General features: G+C 48.8%; 1 protein-coding gene and 2 long non-coding RNA genes across 4 annotated transcripts; 2 read left to right on the forward strand and 1 right to left on the reverse strand.

Annotated features, from left to right (window-relative positions):
* Window positions 1–36: 36 nt before the first annotated feature.
* Window positions 37–13768, forward strand: PSMD13 (proteasome 26S subunit, non-ATPase 13). Of its 2 annotated transcripts, none has more exons than XM_081797454.1 (13): window positions 37–215; window positions 1548–1626; window positions 5191–5225; window positions 5311–5366; window positions 5606–5649; window positions 5833–5919; window positions 8048–8219; window positions 9633–9712; window positions 9792–9917; window positions 11510–11572; window positions 12408–12488; window positions 12653–12769; window positions 13224–13768. In XM_081797454.1, exons 1-13 carry the CDS (start codon window positions 121–123, stop codon window positions 13431–13433), a joined length of 1245 nt encoding a protein of 414 aa, XP_081653580.1. In that variant the 5' UTR covers window positions 37–120; the 3' UTR covers window positions 13434–13768. The 2 variants fall into 2 exon arrangements, with proteins under 2 accessions (XP_081653580.1, XP_081653581.1); XM_081797455.1 differs by having other exon boundaries at window positions 13306–13768.
* Window positions 13769–14099: 331 nt separating this feature from the next.
* LOC102739316 (uncharacterized) lies at window positions 14100–15804 on the reverse strand. Its single transcript, XR_004078379.2, has 2 exons — window positions 15632–15804; window positions 14100–14267 (listed from the first exon to the last, which is right to left on the reverse strand). It is a non-coding gene; the product is annotated as an uncharacterized LOC102739316 (long non-coding RNA).
* A 131-nt stretch (window positions 15805–15935) lies between these two features.
* On the forward strand, window positions 15936–18287 carry LOC115943795 (uncharacterized). The gene is made up of 3 exons (XR_014138413.1): window positions 15936–16093; window positions 16677–16795; window positions 16887–18287. It is a non-coding gene; the product is annotated as an uncharacterized LOC115943795 (long non-coding RNA).
* Window positions 18288–18648: the final 361 nt, after the last annotated feature.

Genomic DNA, 18648 nt, shown 5'->3' on the forward strand with positions numbered 1-18648 from the left:
CGGGGCGCTCCCGGCCTGCCTCGCGCGACGCGGCGCCGGAAGTGAGTGAGCATTTCCGGCGGCCATCCCCGCGGCGCTGACACCGCCACACTACGGCTGTCCCAGGGTCTTCTTGCCGTCATGAAGGACGTTCCTGGCTTCTTACAGCAGAGCCAGAGCTCCGGGCCCGGCCAGGCCGCCGTGTGGCACCGTCTGGAGGAGCTCTACACGAAGAAGTGAGCGCCCAGCCGAGGGGCCGCGGGCCCCAGTGATGGGAGAGCGAGGCAGAGAGGGGGCGACGGGGGGAGGGGCGGGACTGTGATGGACCGAGGGTGCTCAGCCCCGCGTGCGGGGAGCGGGAGCAGGCTAGGCCGGGGAGGTGCGCCGAGAAGGGAGAGGGGGTGACAGCCCGCGGGGACTGAGGAGCAGAGCCACAGGCAGAGTTTGGGGGCCTAGGGTTAACTGCCATCCTGACCGAGGGGCTGTGACTGAGGTTCTGAATTCCCCTTCCCCTGGTATTACGAAAAGGGTTCAGGGCTTTAAAGGATGTTCGTTCTTGATTCCAGTCAAACAAGCAAACGCCCATCCTGAGGTCCGGCTGCCATGCATTTTTGAATAGCAGATTCTGGTGTCTTAGCCTTGGTATCGTGGGGCTGTATCTACGCCATCCTTCTCAGCGGTCTGGAGCGGATAAAGCAGAACCGAGTGCAGTTCTGTTTTTTCCCCTGTTGATTGTCTGTTGCTAAGCACCAACCTCTTTTTATTTTTTTTTTTAAAGATTTTATGTATTTATTTGAGAGAGAGAGAGAGAGCACATGAGAGGGGGGGAGGGTCAGAGGGAGAAGCAGACGCCCCGCCGAGCAGGGAGCCCGATGCGGGACTCGATCCCGGGACTCCAGGATCATGACCTGAGCCGAAGGCAGTGGCTCAACCAACTGAGCCACCCAGGCGCCCACCAACCTCTTTTTAAATGAATACAATAAGTTGCTAGCATTGTTCCATAGGAAAGTACACCTCTAGTAATAACTTCCCTGTTAACAACCCTAGCGTTCAGCATTGTGCCTTTTACACAGAAAATAAATACATTTTTGGATGATGTTCAGCAGCCTTCTGCTATTAGCGTTTTTATTTGCATTCTTAAAAATTAGACTTTGGTTTCAAATGTACTGTCATTTTTCTAGAGGGTTTATTCTTTTGCCCTTTTAATCCTTCGTTTGTCCCATATACAGTGGAGGAAACAAGCTCACTTTAAGCTCCTTCCCTGAGATAATCAGCTAGTAAGTAGAAGAGCCAGGATTTCAACTTAGATATGGGTGATTCCAAATTCTTGGTTTCAGTCAGACCTCACAGTAACTCTTGAGGTACTCTAAAAAGATGTTCTCCAGGGTGGCATACCGTTGACTAGCAGAGCCAGGAAAAGAGCTCAGGTTTATTGGCGTCTGCTTTAGCTTTCTTCCTGTTACACAGTAGGAACTGGCTACTATTTGTTATTTGATAGGACCACCAAGGCTGGAGGTGTCTGTGACTGGGTATTAGTTTATAGGTCTTAAGGGCCTTATGTTTTTCAGGTTGTGGCATCAACTGACACTCCAGGTGCTTGATTTTGTGCAGGACCCATGCTTTGCCCAAGGAGATGGCCTCATTAAGGTAAATGATTTGCCATGCTAGGTCAGATTATATAAATATAAATAACTTTTAAAATTAATAGGTGTGCTTTTTAGTAATACACTGTACCTACTCAGCAGTCAGTATGTCAGGTACTGTTCTAAGGGTTTTGTATATTTACTCATTTACTCTTTACAGCAACATTGGGAGATAAGCACTACTGTTATCCTATTCATTTGATGTAGAAGTTAACGCCAAGAGATTGAGTAACTTGCCGTGGATCACAGCTGATAGGTGGTAGAAGAAGCTTCAAATACAGTCTGGCTTCTTCTGAAATCCCTGCCTAAAATCCTGTCTTATAGCATAGGATGCCCTGTATCTTATTGTTCATAGACTTTTTTTTCAGTACTGTACTTTTGGAAACTGTTATTCAAAATTGAAAGTGCAAAATCAGTGGGGGTGGGGGTAGGATATAGTGGAAGATAACCATAGGAATCTTATAGATAACCGTCATCACCACTCTTCCTTCACTCCCACTGATTCTGCTTACTTGCCCAAATGCTTTCTCTTGGGTAGCGTGGAAGATAGGGCCTCTTTTGTGCTTCACTTGGAGGTGGGGAGGTTTGGAGGGAGAAATCCTCTGTGGTAGAGCACTTTTAGAATTTTTGTTAACAGGGGGAAAAAGAACATTCTCTGCCCCAGCCTTCCCTACACTCCCTGGCAAACCCCCACCAATTTGTTCCCTGGTAGCTTCCTTTTTAAAATCTTTCTTGACATCTTTGATGCCTTTCTCTCTCAGATTCTGAATGAACCGGAGATATATACCTGCATTGGAACCAAAAACTAGTTCTTGATAGCTTGAGTTATTTGCCCTGGATACATTATATGTGCTCACAGTGAAGCTTATCACCTTATTACCCCACCACCTGGGACCCTAAGATTTTCCTGTGTTTTATACCCACCAGTTTGACATTTCACTACTTCAAAGGAACTTGTATTCATCTGTACACCTAAAGATTTTGCTGGACATTCTGTCTTCTGGATTATGTGGAAAAATGATCAATTAGAGCTATCTTCATATTTGTTCCCTAAGGTTCTATATCATAGCGATGAATAATTCATGCTTATTCATCTCTATCCTTTGCTCTCTTGTCTTTAAGTCACTTTCTACACAGAGCAAAATATTACCTGAACCCCATGTAACGTAACACTTAGGTCAGCAGACTGGCGTTTACTGTTTCAGTGGGCAAGCAAACCTTTAAAAATTGTTGGGACTCAGCCCACAGAACTTTCAGATACATAGTGTTCATGAATCTGCAGTGACCAGTTGTAATTTTGAGTTTCTTTTTTCTTTGGAGGGGTTTTTACATAAATTGTAATGGATATCAGAAAAGTTAGAATACCCTCTTAATGAAGAAGATATCTTTGAAATAGTCCTTTGTAATGAAAAAGCCATTTTATTTAGATTGCTCTTTGCTAGGTGCCAGATTTATCTTTCTTAAAGATTTTATTTATGTATTTGACAGAGAGAGAGGGAGCACAAGCAGGGGGAGTGGCAGGCAGAGGGAGAAGCAGACTCCCCACTGAGCAGGGAGTCCGATGCAGGGTTCAATCCTAGGACCCTGGGATCAGGACCTCAGCCGAAGGCAGACGCCTAACCGACTGAGCCACCCAGGCGCCCCATGCTGGATGCCAGATTTAAGTAACTAACTGGCTGCTGTACCCTCCCCCCAGTTTTACTGAGAAATAATTGACGTATAATACTGTATTAGTTTAAGGTGTACAATGTAATGATTTGGTATATGTATACGTGCAAATTGATCACAGTAAGTCTAGTTAACATCCATCTCACGGTTATGCTTTTTTTTCTTCTCGTGATGACAACTTTTATGATCTACTCTCTTAGTAACTTTCAAATATACAGCACAGTATTGTTAACTATAATCACTGTGGTGTACATTCTGTTTCCAGGACTTAATTATCTTATGACTGGACATTTGTACCTTTCGACCAGCTTCAGCCATTTCTTGCACCCCTCACCCCCTGCCTCTGGCAACCACCAATCTGTTCTCTGTTATCTGTGAGTTCAGTTTTTTTAGGTTTCACGTAGAAGTGAGTCATACAGTATTTGTCTTTCTTTGTCTAACTTATTTCACTAAGCAAAACGCCCTCCGGTTTCATCCGTGTTGTCACAAATGGCAGGATTTCCTTCCTTTTTTTTTTTTTTTTTTTAGATTTTTAAAATTTACTTGACAGAGAGAGAGACAGTGAGAGAGGGAACACAAGCAGGGGGAGTGGGAAAGGGAGAAGCAGGCTTCCCACTGAATAGGAAGCCTGATGCAGGGCTCGATCCCAGGACCCTGGGATCATGACCTGAGCCGAAGGCAGACGCTTAACCGACTGAGCCACCCAGGCGCCCCAGGATTTCCTTCTTTTTATGGCTGAGTAATATCCTACACTCTGTGTGCATATGCACCACATTTTCTTTCACAGGGACATTTCCATCTTTCTGTCTTCACATCCCAGAGGAATCGCAGACTCTCCTTATCCAAGTTGACCCCATCTTGATGCTCCCTCTCCCCACTTTGCCCAGTTACCCAGCGAAAAGCTCATGTGGATGCTCACTCTCCCCACTTTGCCCAGTTACCGGCGATAAGCTCAGAGGTCATTGTCAGTTCCCCTTTCCTTTCCTGTGACCAGCGAACCTCTCAGACCCTTTGTCTACCCTCACTCTCCTGTCTTGACTAGTAGCCTCAGCTGGTCTCTGTCCCTCCCTCTGTTCCCTCTCTATCCTTCCTGCCCCCAGTCATGCTTATAAAGTAGAAGTGTGACCATGTGTTTCCACTGGCTCTGGTTTGCCTTCAGGACAAGGTCAAGCGCCAGTGCCTCCCACTGTCTGTGTCCTTCAGAAATGCTCCTAAAACACAGTGCAGTGTTTCTTCAGTGCTTTTGCACATGTTTGTTCCTGTCTGGAATGTTCTCCCAACTCCATACCTCCTCTCGCATACCAAATTTGTCCAGCTCTCTAACGTTCTTCCTTACTTAAAACTCAATTATCACCATTTCTGGAATTATCTTTTATGGAACCTCTCCTTTTGGCTGATCCAGCCATGTGTTTTTTTTCCTCGCTGTAAACTCACAGTATTGTCACTTATTTGTTTACAAGTCCGCTCTACTAGGCCAGGAACCCTTGAAAGCCCAACTTTTATTTTATACATTCTGTGTCTGTAGTACCTAGCAAAGAGCCTGCGTACGTACTGAAGTGTTTGCTGAATGGCTAATAAATTTGGTAGTGTAGGCTGCAACCCTCCAGAATCTGAAGGTTAGTGAATCTTTCAAACTGATAGTCTGTTTTACCTAAAATACTTTGGAGGAAATATAGGAATTGGTCTCTAGGAGATTCTTATAGGTCAGGGATCTGATTCCCAGGAAGAAAACCATAGCTTTCTTCAGTAATCCATTGGTGATTAATAAACCCAGATACGGGTCTTGTGTCATTCCGCCAATATTTCTGCAGTGCCTGCTATGTGGTGGGCATTGCGGTCACGTTTAATTTTGCAGATTGAAAGACATCCTGTAATTACTCTACGTGTTTTGGTTCCACAGCTTTATGAAAACTTCATCAGTGAATTTGAACACAGGTAAAACACCTTTGTCAGTTTTTTACTTTGAACATGAAAACATAGATGCTTAATGACACTCAAAGACCGGTGGTTTTTATTTCAGGGTGAATCCTTTGTCCCTGGTAGAAATCATTCTTCATGTAGTTAGGCAGATGACTGGTGAGTCTCATTTTGTGTCATAAAGGAGCAGATCCAAATGGTAATTAAAATGATTTTGAAATATAAGTTAATTGAACTTTTACATTTTGATAGAAAATGCCAGATTCTAAGTTACGTTTTTATTATATTTTATGATCTAAACACAAAGATTATCCTACCTGTATTGTGATTGGTAGGAACCAATCTCTAAAGATACTCTGTTGGTGGTTCTTCTGACATTGTTCTTCTGCCGTTTCTAGATCCTAATGTGGCTCTTACTTTTCTGGAAAAGACTCGCGAAAAGGTAAATACGAAGTCTGAGCCAAATCTTTAGAATGTGTGTGACTTACGGTTTTGTGTCTGCGCTTGCTGTACACACTTTGTAGAGACCAGCGTGTCTCTTATCCTGTAAGTGAAGCCAGTGTGCAGGTGTTTAGTTCATCTCCTGCCCACACTTCTCAGGTCCCCTTGTTTCTGACATCTGTAGGTGAAAAGTAGCGACGAGGCAGTGATCCTGTGTAAAACTGCGATTGGAGCTCTAAAATTAAACATTGGGGACCTACAGGTCACAAAGGTAAGCGTGCATAGTACAGGTTTGTCTTTGGTTTACAAAGTGGTTTAGGGTTATGGGGGGAAAATCCTATTTCTCCAGTTTACCCTTTCAAGTGACTTTTTTTTTTTTTAAAGATTTTATTTATTTATTTGAGAGAGAGAGAACACCTGAGAGGGGATAGGGTCAGAGGACGAAGCAGACTCCCTGCCGAGCAGGAAGCCCGATGCGGGACTCGATCCCGGGACTCCAGGATCATGACCTGAGCCGAAGGCAGTCGCTCAACCGACTGAGCCACCCAGGCGCCCTCAAGTGATTTTAAATTATAGAAAAGTTGCAAACATAGCACAAAGAACTCTGATATATCCTCTCTCACACTCCCATTGCTGACATTTCTTTGCCCCATCATTCTGTGTGTATGCGTGCGTGTGTGCGTGCAAGTTTTGGTTTTGGTTTTCAAAACCATTGAGAGTCAGTTGCTGCTATGAGGCCTGTTATCCTTTAATATAAGAGGACTGCCCTGGGCAAGCACAGCACATCTGTCAGCAGGAGGGTTCCAGACAGCCCCAGACTGTCCACATGGGCCCTCACTGACCAGGGTCAGCCCACTCACCATGACAGGTCACAGGCTGCTCCTCCACCCTCTCTGCCTCCTAATCCTTGTTGAAGTTTCCTGTCTCTTTCTTATTTCCATTTCAGTGTAATTTGGGGGACAGATGTGGGTATGGGTGGCAGTAAGACCAACCTATGTGGTCAGTCCACCTTGCTGAACCAGAGACTACCTGTGTTTGTTTTGGGTTTGGGTTTGGGTTTTTTGGTAACCATAGTATTTAAGAAAATACTGGGGTAAGTGCTGATGTTCTCATTGCCCTAAAATAACATTTCTTATTTCTTGTTGCTTCCCAGTCTCATCCTGCATGCATACTTAACTACATTTTGCTTTGGAATATTTAAGACATACTGAAAGCCATAAAACACTATAAAGAATTCTGTCGTGGGTATCCACATACCCCACCTGGCTTAGGAATGAGGCGGCACTGCACAGTTGAAGCTGCTGGGCCCTCAGAGCACATTCGAGCACCAGCAGTGCTCCCGTGCGTGTGTTTGGTGTTCCTCGTGCTTGTGTGGTTCCTGATGCTCACTAGATAGGGATGTGTAAGTCTAAGTGATAATGTAGTACTGTTTTAAGTTACTGGCTCGGCGTGAGGCCTGAGAGTCATCATGTAGGGACCTGTGACCATTCATTCTTAGTGTTATTTGGTATTTTACTGTTGCAACTGTTTCATAGCCTATGCATCAGTCTCCTCTTGAAGGGATTCAGGACTTTTTCCTATTACGAACAGTGCTGTTAGTTATCATTGTTTCTGTGCCTGGTTCCTTGTGTATGTGGGCAGAATCTCACCAGCACATGTGCTTGGAGGTGAGGCTACAGGTATAAGGTGTATGCTCTACGCCTTTACCAGATGTGGTCAGACCTTTCTCCAGGATGGCTCACGCTCCCCTAGCACCATACAAACACTTCCAAAGCTCGTGTCTTCAATACTTGGTATTTTCAGACTATTTAATTCTTGCCAGTCTGGTGGAGATGAAATGCCATCTCATTGGGGGTTTATTGACCACTCCATTCATGTCTCCACTTCTGTAAATTGCCTGTTAATATCTTTCCTTTTGCCCATTTTTTTCTGTGTTGCTTTCCTCCTGTTGATTTGTAAGAGTTCTTTATATAGGGGTGCCTGGGTGGCTAAGTCGTTAAGCATCTGCCTTCGGCTGAGGTCATGGTCCCAGGGTCCTGGGATCAAGCCCCACATCGGGCTCCCTGCTTGGTGGGAAGCCTGCTTCTCCCTCTCCCACTCCCCCTGCTTGTCTTCCTGCTCTCACTGTCTCTCTCTCTGTCAGATAAATAAATAAATAAAATCTTTGGGGAAAAAAAAAAGAGTTCTCTATACAGTGTTGGTCATACTCCCTGGTGGGTTACATGTGCAGTAAATGCCTTTGCCCAGTCTGTAGCTTGTTTTTGTTCTTTTTTGTGTGTGTCTTGGATGAACTGAAGTTTTCCATTTTAACATAGTCCTGTCTATCAGTCTTTGTGTCATATATTTCCTTAAAAGTGCTTTAAGTTAAAAAGAAGGGCGATCTTGCTTCCTGCATGTAGGAAACAATTGAAGATGTTGAAGAGATGCTCAACAACCTCCCTGGTGTGACATCAGTTCACAGTCGTTTCTACGACCTCTCCAGTAAATACTATCAAACAGTCGGAAACCACGCGGCCTACTACAAAGATGCCCTGCGGTTTCTGGGCTGTGTCGACATCAAGGATCTGCCAGGTAACATGGAGCCATTAAAGTCCATGTCGAAGGAGCACGCTCTTGAGGCATGGTAGCAGGTCTCAGAAGTTACTCTGGTGTATCCATCCCTCATTGAAGAAAGCCCAGGTGGTAGAGGGTGGAAAGAGCCGTGTAAGCATCAGTTTCTCCCCGGGTCTGCCTTCAGCATTTAGCTCAAGTGAAAACGAGGCCGCGCCCTGTAGTCCTTCGTTGTTCCTTCTCCAGTCTTTCCTGTTCTCTGAATCAGAGGCCTTTGTGAGAAGCACCGCGACGTCAGCGTCTTGGCCCCTGCAGCATGAAGGGCATGGTGAAACCCTGCACCTGAGAATCTTGTGCCGGAAACTGAACAAGACCCAGGGGAATACCTTAGAAAAATCTTTCAAGTATCTGAGGAATGGAAAGAAAAATGAATGATAGTTTTGGGGAAAGTGCAAGGAGGGTGTTTAGAAATATGAACCCATTTTAGATGTTTCTCACAGTACACTGTTGAAGCTGTGGAGACCAGCAACTCCTAAAAATGGTAGTGCAGTTTTAATTCCTGCATCTTAAGAAAAACATACTGGAAAAAGCAAGTAACGCGGTCAGGAGAGTGGGGAATTGTTGTATGGGAACAGGAAGTAGGTTCACTCTATTCTGAAAAGAGGCTTGATGAGTTGACTTTAAGAGAAATAAGAGGTAATGCTTCCAGGAAGTAGATTAACTACTTAAATAGAAATAGAAAATATAAATACAGTCATGTATTTAGGTAGAAGTAAGTAAATGAATGAATGTGTTTCCCACAAAACCTGTATATGTGGTTCCAGGTATAATTTGAGTTGATCCAGTACTGTAAAAGAGAGGACTAATGGGGCACCCGGGTGGCTCAGTCGGTTAAGCATCCGACGCTGGGTTTTGGCTCAGGTCATGACCTTAGGGTCAGGGGATCGAGCCCCACGTCGGGCTCCGCACTGGACATGGGGCCTGCTTGAGATTCTCTCTCCCCCTCTGTCCCTCCCCACCTTCCCTCTCTAAAAAACAAAATACATAAAATAAAAATTGAAAAGATAAAAATTTAAAAAAAGGAAACGTGTTAAGGCTTTGTGATATAACCATTACAGGGAGTGGTTTCTTCACTTTTGGGGGGATTTTTATTTTTTTTATTTTTTTTTTTAAAGATTTTATTTATTTATTTGACAGAGAGAGACATAGCGAGAGCAGGAACACAAGCAGGGGGAATGGGAGAGGGAGAAGCAGGCTTCCCGCCGAGCAGGGAGCCCGATGTGGGACTCGATCCCAGGACCCTGGGATCATGACCTGAGCCGAAGGCAGACGCTTAACGACTGAGCCACCCAGGCGCCCTTGGGGGGATTTTTAAAGGCAGACAGGACTGATTCTTGGAACTGGGGTGTCACTGGAGGTATGTTGTTGCCGCAGTGTCTGAGCAGCAGGAGAGAGCGTTCACGCTGGGACTAGCAGGACTTCTTGGCGAGGGAGTTTTTAACTTCGGAGAACTCGTAAGTGCACCCTGGGCACAGATTTCTGTACAAGGGGGAGACTGATTTTTTTTGCCAGCTAACCATCTCCTCCTCGCAGCTCATGCACCCCGTGCTGGAATCACTGAGGAGCACCGACCGGCAGTGGCTGATTGACACCCTTTATGCCTTTAACAGTGGCAACGTAGAGAGATTCCAGACGCTGAAGACCGCCTGGGGCCAGCAGGTCAGTCATGGGAAGGACGGCTGAACGCTCCTACAGTGCCCCTGGCTCTCCGTCATCCTGCGTCCGTTCATTGATGTAACAGATGTTTTCTGTGCACCTTCCCTCTACACCCCAGGCACTGGGGAGACAGGAGATAAAGACAGGCCAGTCTTGCTCTCATAGAGCAGGTGGTTAAGTGGCTAGTTACAGTAGTAACTCAGTTACTATGATAGTGCTCAGTGCTACTAACAGAATACGATAGGGGAGTGTCATCTGGGTGACGGGGTCACAGAGGACCCAAAAGGAGTAATGCTCTGTGTCTGCTCTTAGGTGTGAGTAGAATTTAACCAAGTGAAGAATATGAGAAGAGTATATTCAACAGAGGAAATGAAGCTTTTAGCATGTTGCTGAACTGAAATAGGGTCTGTGAGGCCAGAGTGAGTGAGTGATGAGAGCCAGGGAGAGCCTGGGATTCGGGAAGGCAGGACAGTCTGTACAGGAAGGGAGTGGTCAGTGCGGGGCGGCGGGGCGGGGGGGGGATGGTCAGTGTAGAGGGAAAGGGGTCAGCAGGGGAGAGGGCACTGGGCTAGGAGAGGAGCCTCTGGGAGGTGTGAATTAGGGAGAAGAGGTGTTAACACGGACCTGAGCTTTCATAGTAAGTTTATTTTTTAAATGAAATTATTAGAAGCAAATATTACTAAATTGTTCATAGTGATAGGAATTATTGTTTTTGTACTTTTCAAAATAAACTTGTAGAATTCACACATAATGGAGCCGAGTAGATGTAAATGGGCTGTGAAGAGGCAGAAAACAAGACCAGCCAACCCTAACTATAGTCCGTGTGTTGATCTCTGAAAGAAACAAATGTGCCACTTGGAAAGAAAGATGGCTAGCTGTAGAAACGTAAGGAAAGAAAGAACATCAGAGGTGCCTTGCCTGCAGTATCTGTCTAAGCAGCAAGAGCCCATTTGGGGGGAGTGGGCTCTTGGTGAAGAGTTTGACCTGTCCCATACCTGTGGCAGAAATGTCCCTGGGGAGACTGCCTGTGTTGGGGTGTGAGTTCCTAAATGTTTGAATCAGGGAACCCATTCTCCCTTCTTGTCTCTGCTCAGCAGTGACCCGTGACCTACCTGCCAGGCGACTGTGCAGGTCATGCAGAAGGGCATGTTCTGGTTCTCACAACAGTGCTGGTTTCATCACAAGTTAATGACTTGCTCTTCCAGTTCAGAACAGCTCCCTGGAACTTAAGGAATGTGTTCCTCGGAGGCCCCACTTAACATGGAGCTGAGCAAGCAGGCAGTGCACTTGGACCTGCTCAGGCACAGGACGGGTCCTTCCTTGCCTTTCTTTGTGCCAAGAGTCTCCTTGAAACGCCTGCACCTGGGTCCTACCCCCTGGTGTCTGCAGCATTAGTAGGCATCTTACCTGGTAAATGCCTTATGTGGGAGCATAGCCTTTTGGGGATGCACCAGTTAATGGTGTCCTAAGAAAAGTGAGCCTCCGTGACCCTACAGTGTAAGGTGTTTGGATGTGCCAAGTTTCTTTTCGTTCGATCTGTTGTAGAAAGAATTTCACAGCCCGGGTTAGGTAACTGATATCTTTCTACTTTTCAGCCTGATTTAGCAGCCAACGAAGCCCAGCTTCTGAGGAAAATTCAGTTGTTGTGCCTCATGGAGGTAAGCAAGCACCCAGGAACCGCTCTGATTTCAGACCCTGCAGGTGAGCTCACGGGGTCCTGCAAACTCTCCAAGCCTCCTGTAGGGATATTTTGGCTACACCCCCTCTCCACTACCTTCCTTTTTCTTCTGCCACCATTGGCTTTTTTAAGTTTGTATTTGAGTCTCATCTTAGATAATGCTTCCTCAGAGAGGTATTCCCTGCCAGTCTGAGCTAAAGTAGCTGCCACCTCATTATATGTGCCATTTGACATGCTCTTCTGTGTTTCCCGACTAGAATTTAAGCTTCTTGAGGAAATGGACCTTACATTTCTGGGCCACCACGCTGTTCCCAGCTCAAGGACAGCCCTGGCACACAGCAGCCTCAAGCACTTGCTCGGGGCATGAATACTGACCATTGCCAACAACTGCTGTGAAGCTTATTTCACCTTAGTATCTGAGCATGGGAAGCTTGTTCCTAATAAGATACATGGCTAATGTTTTTTTTTTTTTTTTTTTAAAGATTTTATTTATTTATTTGTGAGAGAGAGAATGAGAGACAGAGAGCACGAGAGGGAGGAGGGTCAGAGGGAGAAGCAGACTCCCCGCTGAGCAGGGAGCCCGATGCGGGACTCGATCCCGGGACTCCAGGATCATGACCTGAGCCGAAGGCAGTCACCCAACCGACTGAGCCACCCAGGCGCCCTATACATGGCTAATGTTAAGGAAAAGTTTAGTATGTGGGATAGTAATAAGATCTGTATTTTCAGAGCAAGAATTGACAAAAACATCCTTATCAGTTCGTTCTCTGACAATTTTTATTTGGAAAAATAGTTGACAAAAAATTCTTTTTCAGATGACTTTCACACGACCTGCCAATCACAGACAACTCACTTTTGAAGAAATTGCCAAGAGTGCTAAAATCACTGTGAACGAGGTACAGTTGTTGGACTCAGGACGGTCCAGTGGTAAAGCTGCCACCCAGAGGGGTCGGAGCTCCCATAAGCACGGCTCCCCAGACCCCAAACCACAGAAGACACTGTCTCATTCCCCCACACTTTAGGGCCTTCGGGTGACTCACATCAGCCCCTCTTTGAGCAGGTGGAGTTGCTGGTGATGAAGGCGCTCTCGGTGGGTCTGGTGAAAGGCAGCATTGATGAGGTGGATAAGCGGGTTCACATGACCTGGGTGCAGCCCCGAGTGTTAGATCTGCAGCAGGTAACACATAGTTCACTTCTGTGGGTGGTTCGGATGGTATCTGTGCTGTCTTAGTTTCGCTTGGATGGATGCCATTTAGGAAGAAAGCAGTATTGACGAGAGATTTCAGAGAATGTATTATTGCTGTGGGGACTAAGGGTTTTTCAAAGAACCTAATTTAGGCCTGGGGTTTGAACCCTGCATTTAAAAGCTTATCATAATTACAGTGCTGGTTGTGCTGATGATGCCTTTTAATCTTAAAATTGGTACTCTGATCAAATATGTTCCTAGTTCTGTGGTTTGAGCTCAGATCCATCTTGTCCATATTTGCTGGAAATTTAATCCTGTGGATTTCCTCTATTCTTACCTGTTTTCTTTCATGCAAGTTTTTTTAAATGTCCTTGCGATAAGAATTGACTGGGATGATCCCCTCTCACACAGCCCACTCCCCCAGCTCGGGTGTCCTTTTTATTAGTGCTGCCCTAAAGAATTAGCTGGAGATGTACGCCTGGGATTCCCAAGTATCCTAACACCCGTGTGGTCCTGGTTTGCCTCAGATCAAGGGGATGAAGGACCGCCTGGAATTCTGGTGCACCGATGTGAGGAGCATGGAGATGCTGGTGGAGCACCAGGCCCACGATATCCTCACCTAGTGCCCCCCACCTCGCCCATTTGTGGCAGCTGAGAAGATCTGCATTTAATTGGGGATGGGGGGTGGGATTCTGTTTGTGGAGTGGGGACTGTTCTTCCTGCTGTGAAAACAGGACTATCACTGATAGGGGGCCTGGCCGCAGAGAGAAGCCTCCTTTGTGGGTTTCTCCCGTAGCCCACAGTGGGGAGGGGTCACGGGTCTCCGGTGACGAGGCGGGCAAGAGTGTGCATGTGCCCCGAGGAATGAGAAGGAGTAGCTCTGAAGTGTGTGGGGACACCACTTGGAGGCTCATCTCCATTACATCCACCTGTGTGAACATCTCTGGTGTCATATGAGAATGTTCCTATAATAAACGCCTTTGTTTTGTCCTTTTTGTGGTTCTGTTTCCTTAGTCTTAGCTTCCAGGTCAAGCCTGGGCCTAAGAGATTAGAAAGCAGGAGATGGGAGGTAGGGCTTGGTGGGGGTTTGGCCTCAGCCCTCCTTTCCTACCCTGGGAAAAGGGCAGCCCTGCACATACAGGGCACGGGGCCGGGGAAGCAAGTCCTATCTCTTGTGGCTCAGACATGGTGTCCACCCACTACCACCCAGCCAGGGGCTTCTGGGGCCCCGGTGCCCCAGCGCCCCAGCCAGCAGCCCTCAGCCCAGTGCTGAGTGTCCAGGGAGGGGGTGCTCGTACACAAATGACAGCCACCAAGTGAACACTGGGTGGAGGGAGGGGTTTAATGGGACCGTTGGCCCTGTGCCCGAGCCCAAGCTACAGAGCCTTCATGCTGCAGAGCTTCTCTTGTAGCTGTCCACGTGGGCTAAGACCCAGCCCGCAGGAATCAGGAAGCTGAGGAACATCACAGAGAGCCCAATGGCTTGCTCCTGGGTTGAGGAAAGCACATGTGAGTCCACCAGACCATCACCAGGTCATTCCTGGCTCACTGAGGAAGGCTGTCTATCTGCCTCTCTGTCCCCTGTCCCTGCAGCGTGGGATGCCTTCTAACCAGAGCAGCCGTCCAGAGTTAGAGACATCCTGCCCTGCCCCCTCTGCTCTTGTGGGACCCTCAGCCCAGCCCCAGACTTCTTTTTTGTCAGGTGGAGAAAGCCTGCAATGCACGAGCAAGGACTACTGTAATCATCAGTGTGGACAGCCTCTGCAGAGACCCAGACTAGCAGCCCTGGGCCCCAGTCTCTGTGGAGCAGGACCTCTTATCATAGCCCCCTCCTCCCCCAAGAGCCTGCCTGGCCAGGCCATGTGTCCCTCGACCTTGAACTCCTGACCAGACGCAACATGTGCCCTCCCTCCCGGATACTGGCAGACGTGTGTGTCAGGTGCTGTGCAGGACAGAAGAGACAGCTGAGATTCGGGTCCCACAAACAAGGGCAGGGCCTTTTCCCTAAATGGCGGTCCTGCTCAGAAGCCTGGCTGGAGGAAATAGGACTCCCCATGCTGCGTGTGCATTTATGTGCACGCACACACAAGCACACGAAGGCCATCTCACCTGGAGCCAGGTTCCAAAGAACCAGCTATACTCGGATTCCTCCTGAAACAGAGCCCGGGCCCAATCATCCCTCCCTGTTCCCTAAAACAGAGTCCAATGCCGGGTCAGAAACCAATTCTTCCTCTTGACTTGGCCTTCCAGCGGATTCAGAGCAACATTGCCCAGAACTGGGCCCCTAGGCTGGGTTCAGATCTTAGCTTCACCGGTCATATGACCTTGAACAAATGACCTTCGAGACCTTGGGTTATTGATGCTTAACACAGAGGTAGTTGTCTGCTCTCCTGGAGCACGAGAGTGACTGAGGTCTGTGTTTTTGCCTGTGCTCTCACGGACCCTCAAAGCAACCCATTCTTCCCCTTCAATGAGCGACGAATCTGGAATATACACTGAGTGCCCTTCAAGCTCAGCTCTTAGCACCCCTCATTAGGCCAGAACGCAGGGGGCCTGAAAACAGAGAGACCACCATCCCCTCAATGACTCTGCTGGATGCTTTGGGAGCCTGACCTCCAGGCGATGGATGCAAGGACCTCTTTCCTGGAGGAAGGACAGTGTCCCAGCCATAGGACTGCATTCTAGCACGAGGACCACCTCTAGAGGCTGCAGGCCTGAGAATATATTCCTCCTCCCCTTTACCAGCCTGGCCTTCTGTATCCTGCCCCCAAACCCACCTCATCTTCTACACAATGCAGGACTGCCCACGCCCCCTGCTCGAGTCAGCACTCCTACGGCACTGGAGGTACTCACCGTGGGAGAAGTGGGTGTCCGGGCTGGCTTGGCAGAGACGTGCGCCTTGGGAACTACCCAGCCCCTCAGAGGGGCCTGCAGCAGCCTGGTGGTACAGCCTAATCTCAGCATGGTAGTTGAGCCGAGCTCCTCCTGGAGTCCAGCAAAGTTCGTGTATCTGCTCACTCGGGTGTTGGGGCTTTTTATAGCTCAAGGCGGGGAGCTGCAGCTGTCCCCTCTTGTCATGGTGCTTGGCAGAGAGGACGCCCGCTTGGAAGTGGGCGAGAGCCAGCCTCGGGCCAGCAGCCTCCAGGCACTGTCCCTGCTGTAGCACCCGAGGGGCTTCGAGCCCTTCGCAGTGCAGGCAGGCTTGGCCCTCTCTTCAAAGGGCCTTCATTTCTCTGTGAAAAAGGCACTCAACAAAGAAGCAGGACCAGGGGAGTTGGAGAGTTTGAGAATGCAAGAGGGGGAACGTGACCTAAGGTAAGAGTGAGTCCTAAGTATCTGGAGTGTCAGCTGGCGGCGCCGTGTAGAGCTATTTTAAAATTCTCTCACTTAGGAATTCCTGGCTGAGCTGCCCAGCCTTCTGATTCTTAACCGATGGTCCAGCTGGGTGTTCTCGGAGCCCCGCTCCTCTCAGGCGCAGCACGTGGTGAGTCTGAACAGCCCCCCGCTGATTCTGGCAGTGCTGTCACGGACATGACAGCCTCAGTTCCCAGGGGAGTCCCTCACGCTTGCACCGAAGGTCAGCAGACACTTTGTGAGTGTGAGTTCAGGGGCAGGGGGCACTGAGGCCCCTGCCTCTGGGCCCACATTCGGGTAAAGGCTCCCAGGGCCAAATGTGCTGGGTCCACGGTACCCACCAGCCCTGGGGTAATCGGCGTGTAACCCGCCCACATGCCACGTGTGAGCTCAGAGCCTCCCTGCCTCTCTTCTCCTTTTTCTACAGAAAATGAGTTACTCATTTCTTCCCACAGCAAACATCTACCAGTAAATTTGTTTTCCTGCTCTCTGAGAGGCTATTTCACACCTTCTCTCTGTACCAACAACCCCCTACACATAACAGACACACCTTCGTCGGAGACCTGCTGCTGATTTCCTTGAGATAATGGAAGTGACCAGATGTGACCCACTGTCGACCCCAGTTACTGTCCTCCAGGAGAGCAGCGACCCTGAGCCCCTGGGGTGAGTCAGATGCCAAGCTCAAGTCCCCAGCAGCTTCTCCAGCCCCTCTGTCCTTGGTTACTGGATGACGAGCCCCTGGTCTTCCTTCCAGCTTGTCCAGATCCTGCCTGACCCCTGACAGCCCCAGGACTTTTGCAATCTCTCCATCCACCTTCTCCAGGCCTCATTTGGCTGTGACACCCCAGCTGCTTATCAATCATGATATTTAGGATGTACTGATGCTGACCCTTATCCCCACCTTTGGTGGAGTTCCCAAGGCCCTGCAGTGTGTCCCCCTGCTCTTTCCCTTCCCGGCTGCTCAGGTCAAATGTCTGAGCACCACCCTCGTTTTCCTCTGGTGCTCACACTCCACACCAGGTCACCAACATCACCACACCCCACCAAGCTGATTCCCCACCCTCGCCCAGTCCAACCTTGAACGTGTCCTCTGGGACTGCGCCACCCAGTAGCCAGAGCAGCCCTTGGGGAACAACCAGCTCCTACCACTGAGGCAGTTCAGCCTCCTCCACAGGCCTGGCCCACCTCCCTCCCTTGGCTTCCCCAGGCCTGAACGGTCTGACCTTGCCCTCACCTGCACCCAACCCACTAATGCCAGCCCCCTGCCTCATTCCAGACACACCTCACTCCCCTCCACACTGGTTCCTTTGCCTGGACAGCCTTTGCAAGGTCCTGTTCCAATGACCTCTCCTCAGACATACCTTACTGACGGTCCGCTTTCATGGCTGGAATATAAGCCCCATGAGGGCATGAACTTTGTTGGATTCATCACAGAACTGTTGGCGCCTGGCAGATTTTCAGTCTGTGTTGGAAGGCTGGTTGGGGAGGGAAAGAAGGAGAGTTGGGGGGGAGGTGGCTGACTGGCTGGGGTTGGAAGGACAAATACAGTTTCCGTCGCATGGCCAGCACTGGCTTGGCTTGAGGAGAACACACCCGAGTCAGACGAGAAGGAATTCAGCAGGGTTTCATTCTACTGTCAGAATGACCTAGATTACTGTGCACAGCGATAAAGTTCACAGCCCAGAGTGCACCCTTTAGCCATCTCCGACCTGATTGGCGTGGGTGCAGGCCAGAGCTGAGGAGCAGCAGGGCACCTGACCCCAGACTCAGCCGCGGTCACCACCCTCACGGGGTACGATCACGCCCCGGTCCGCCTGTTTAGAAATGGTGAGTTGATCTGAATACATTGCATGGGAGACGTGATTTTACATTTGTTCTTCCCTGGAAACCACACTTGTTCTAAATGTGAGGCTCATTTCTGGGCTTCCCACCCCACCTCCCACCGTCTTCCTTCGTCTTGGTTTTCCAGAGAGGAGGCAAGCCCTCAGAAGCTGGAGGAGGGAGTGTGTCCTGAATGTTATCTCCAGCAATGCTGAGTCCCAAGTCCCGATGCCAGCCTCAGGCCGTGGGGGTCTCTGCCCCTCCTCTAGAGTAATCCCTTCCGCCTAAACCTTTAATTATAGCTTTGGGGTCCGGTCAGGAATAAGACTGTGGGTCAGACGATCAATTGTGCAGCCTACAGTGTTTCTTTTTTCACAGAAAAGAACTGCTGTCCCCAACCACCCAGGCCTGGTTCTAAGGAAGGCCTTCTCCACCCTTCCCAGCTTGGGGGGGCAGGGTTATAAGGAGTTGGGGGGGTACTAGATGGAAGAGGCCTTGGTGAGGGCCAGGACAAGGGGGCTGGGGACTGCGGTCCAAGGGAGAGAAATGTCCCAGGCCTCGCCCTCAAACTTCTATGCTACACCAGCTTTTGCTTTCAACTCCTTCTCATCCATTCCCACAGGCCTAACCTTTCCAACCTTTCTGAGCACAAACCTACCCTCCTTGTTTCCACGCTCACATAGCTTCCGGGGGCT

The sequence above is a fragment of the Leptonychotes weddellii genome, chromosome 11, assembly GCF_054177405.1.
Source record: "Leptonychotes weddellii isolate Sample4059 chromosome 11, ASM5417740v2, whole genome shotgun sequence".
NCBI lineage: Eukaryota > Metazoa > Chordata > Mammalia > Carnivora > Phocidae > Leptonychotes > Leptonychotes weddellii.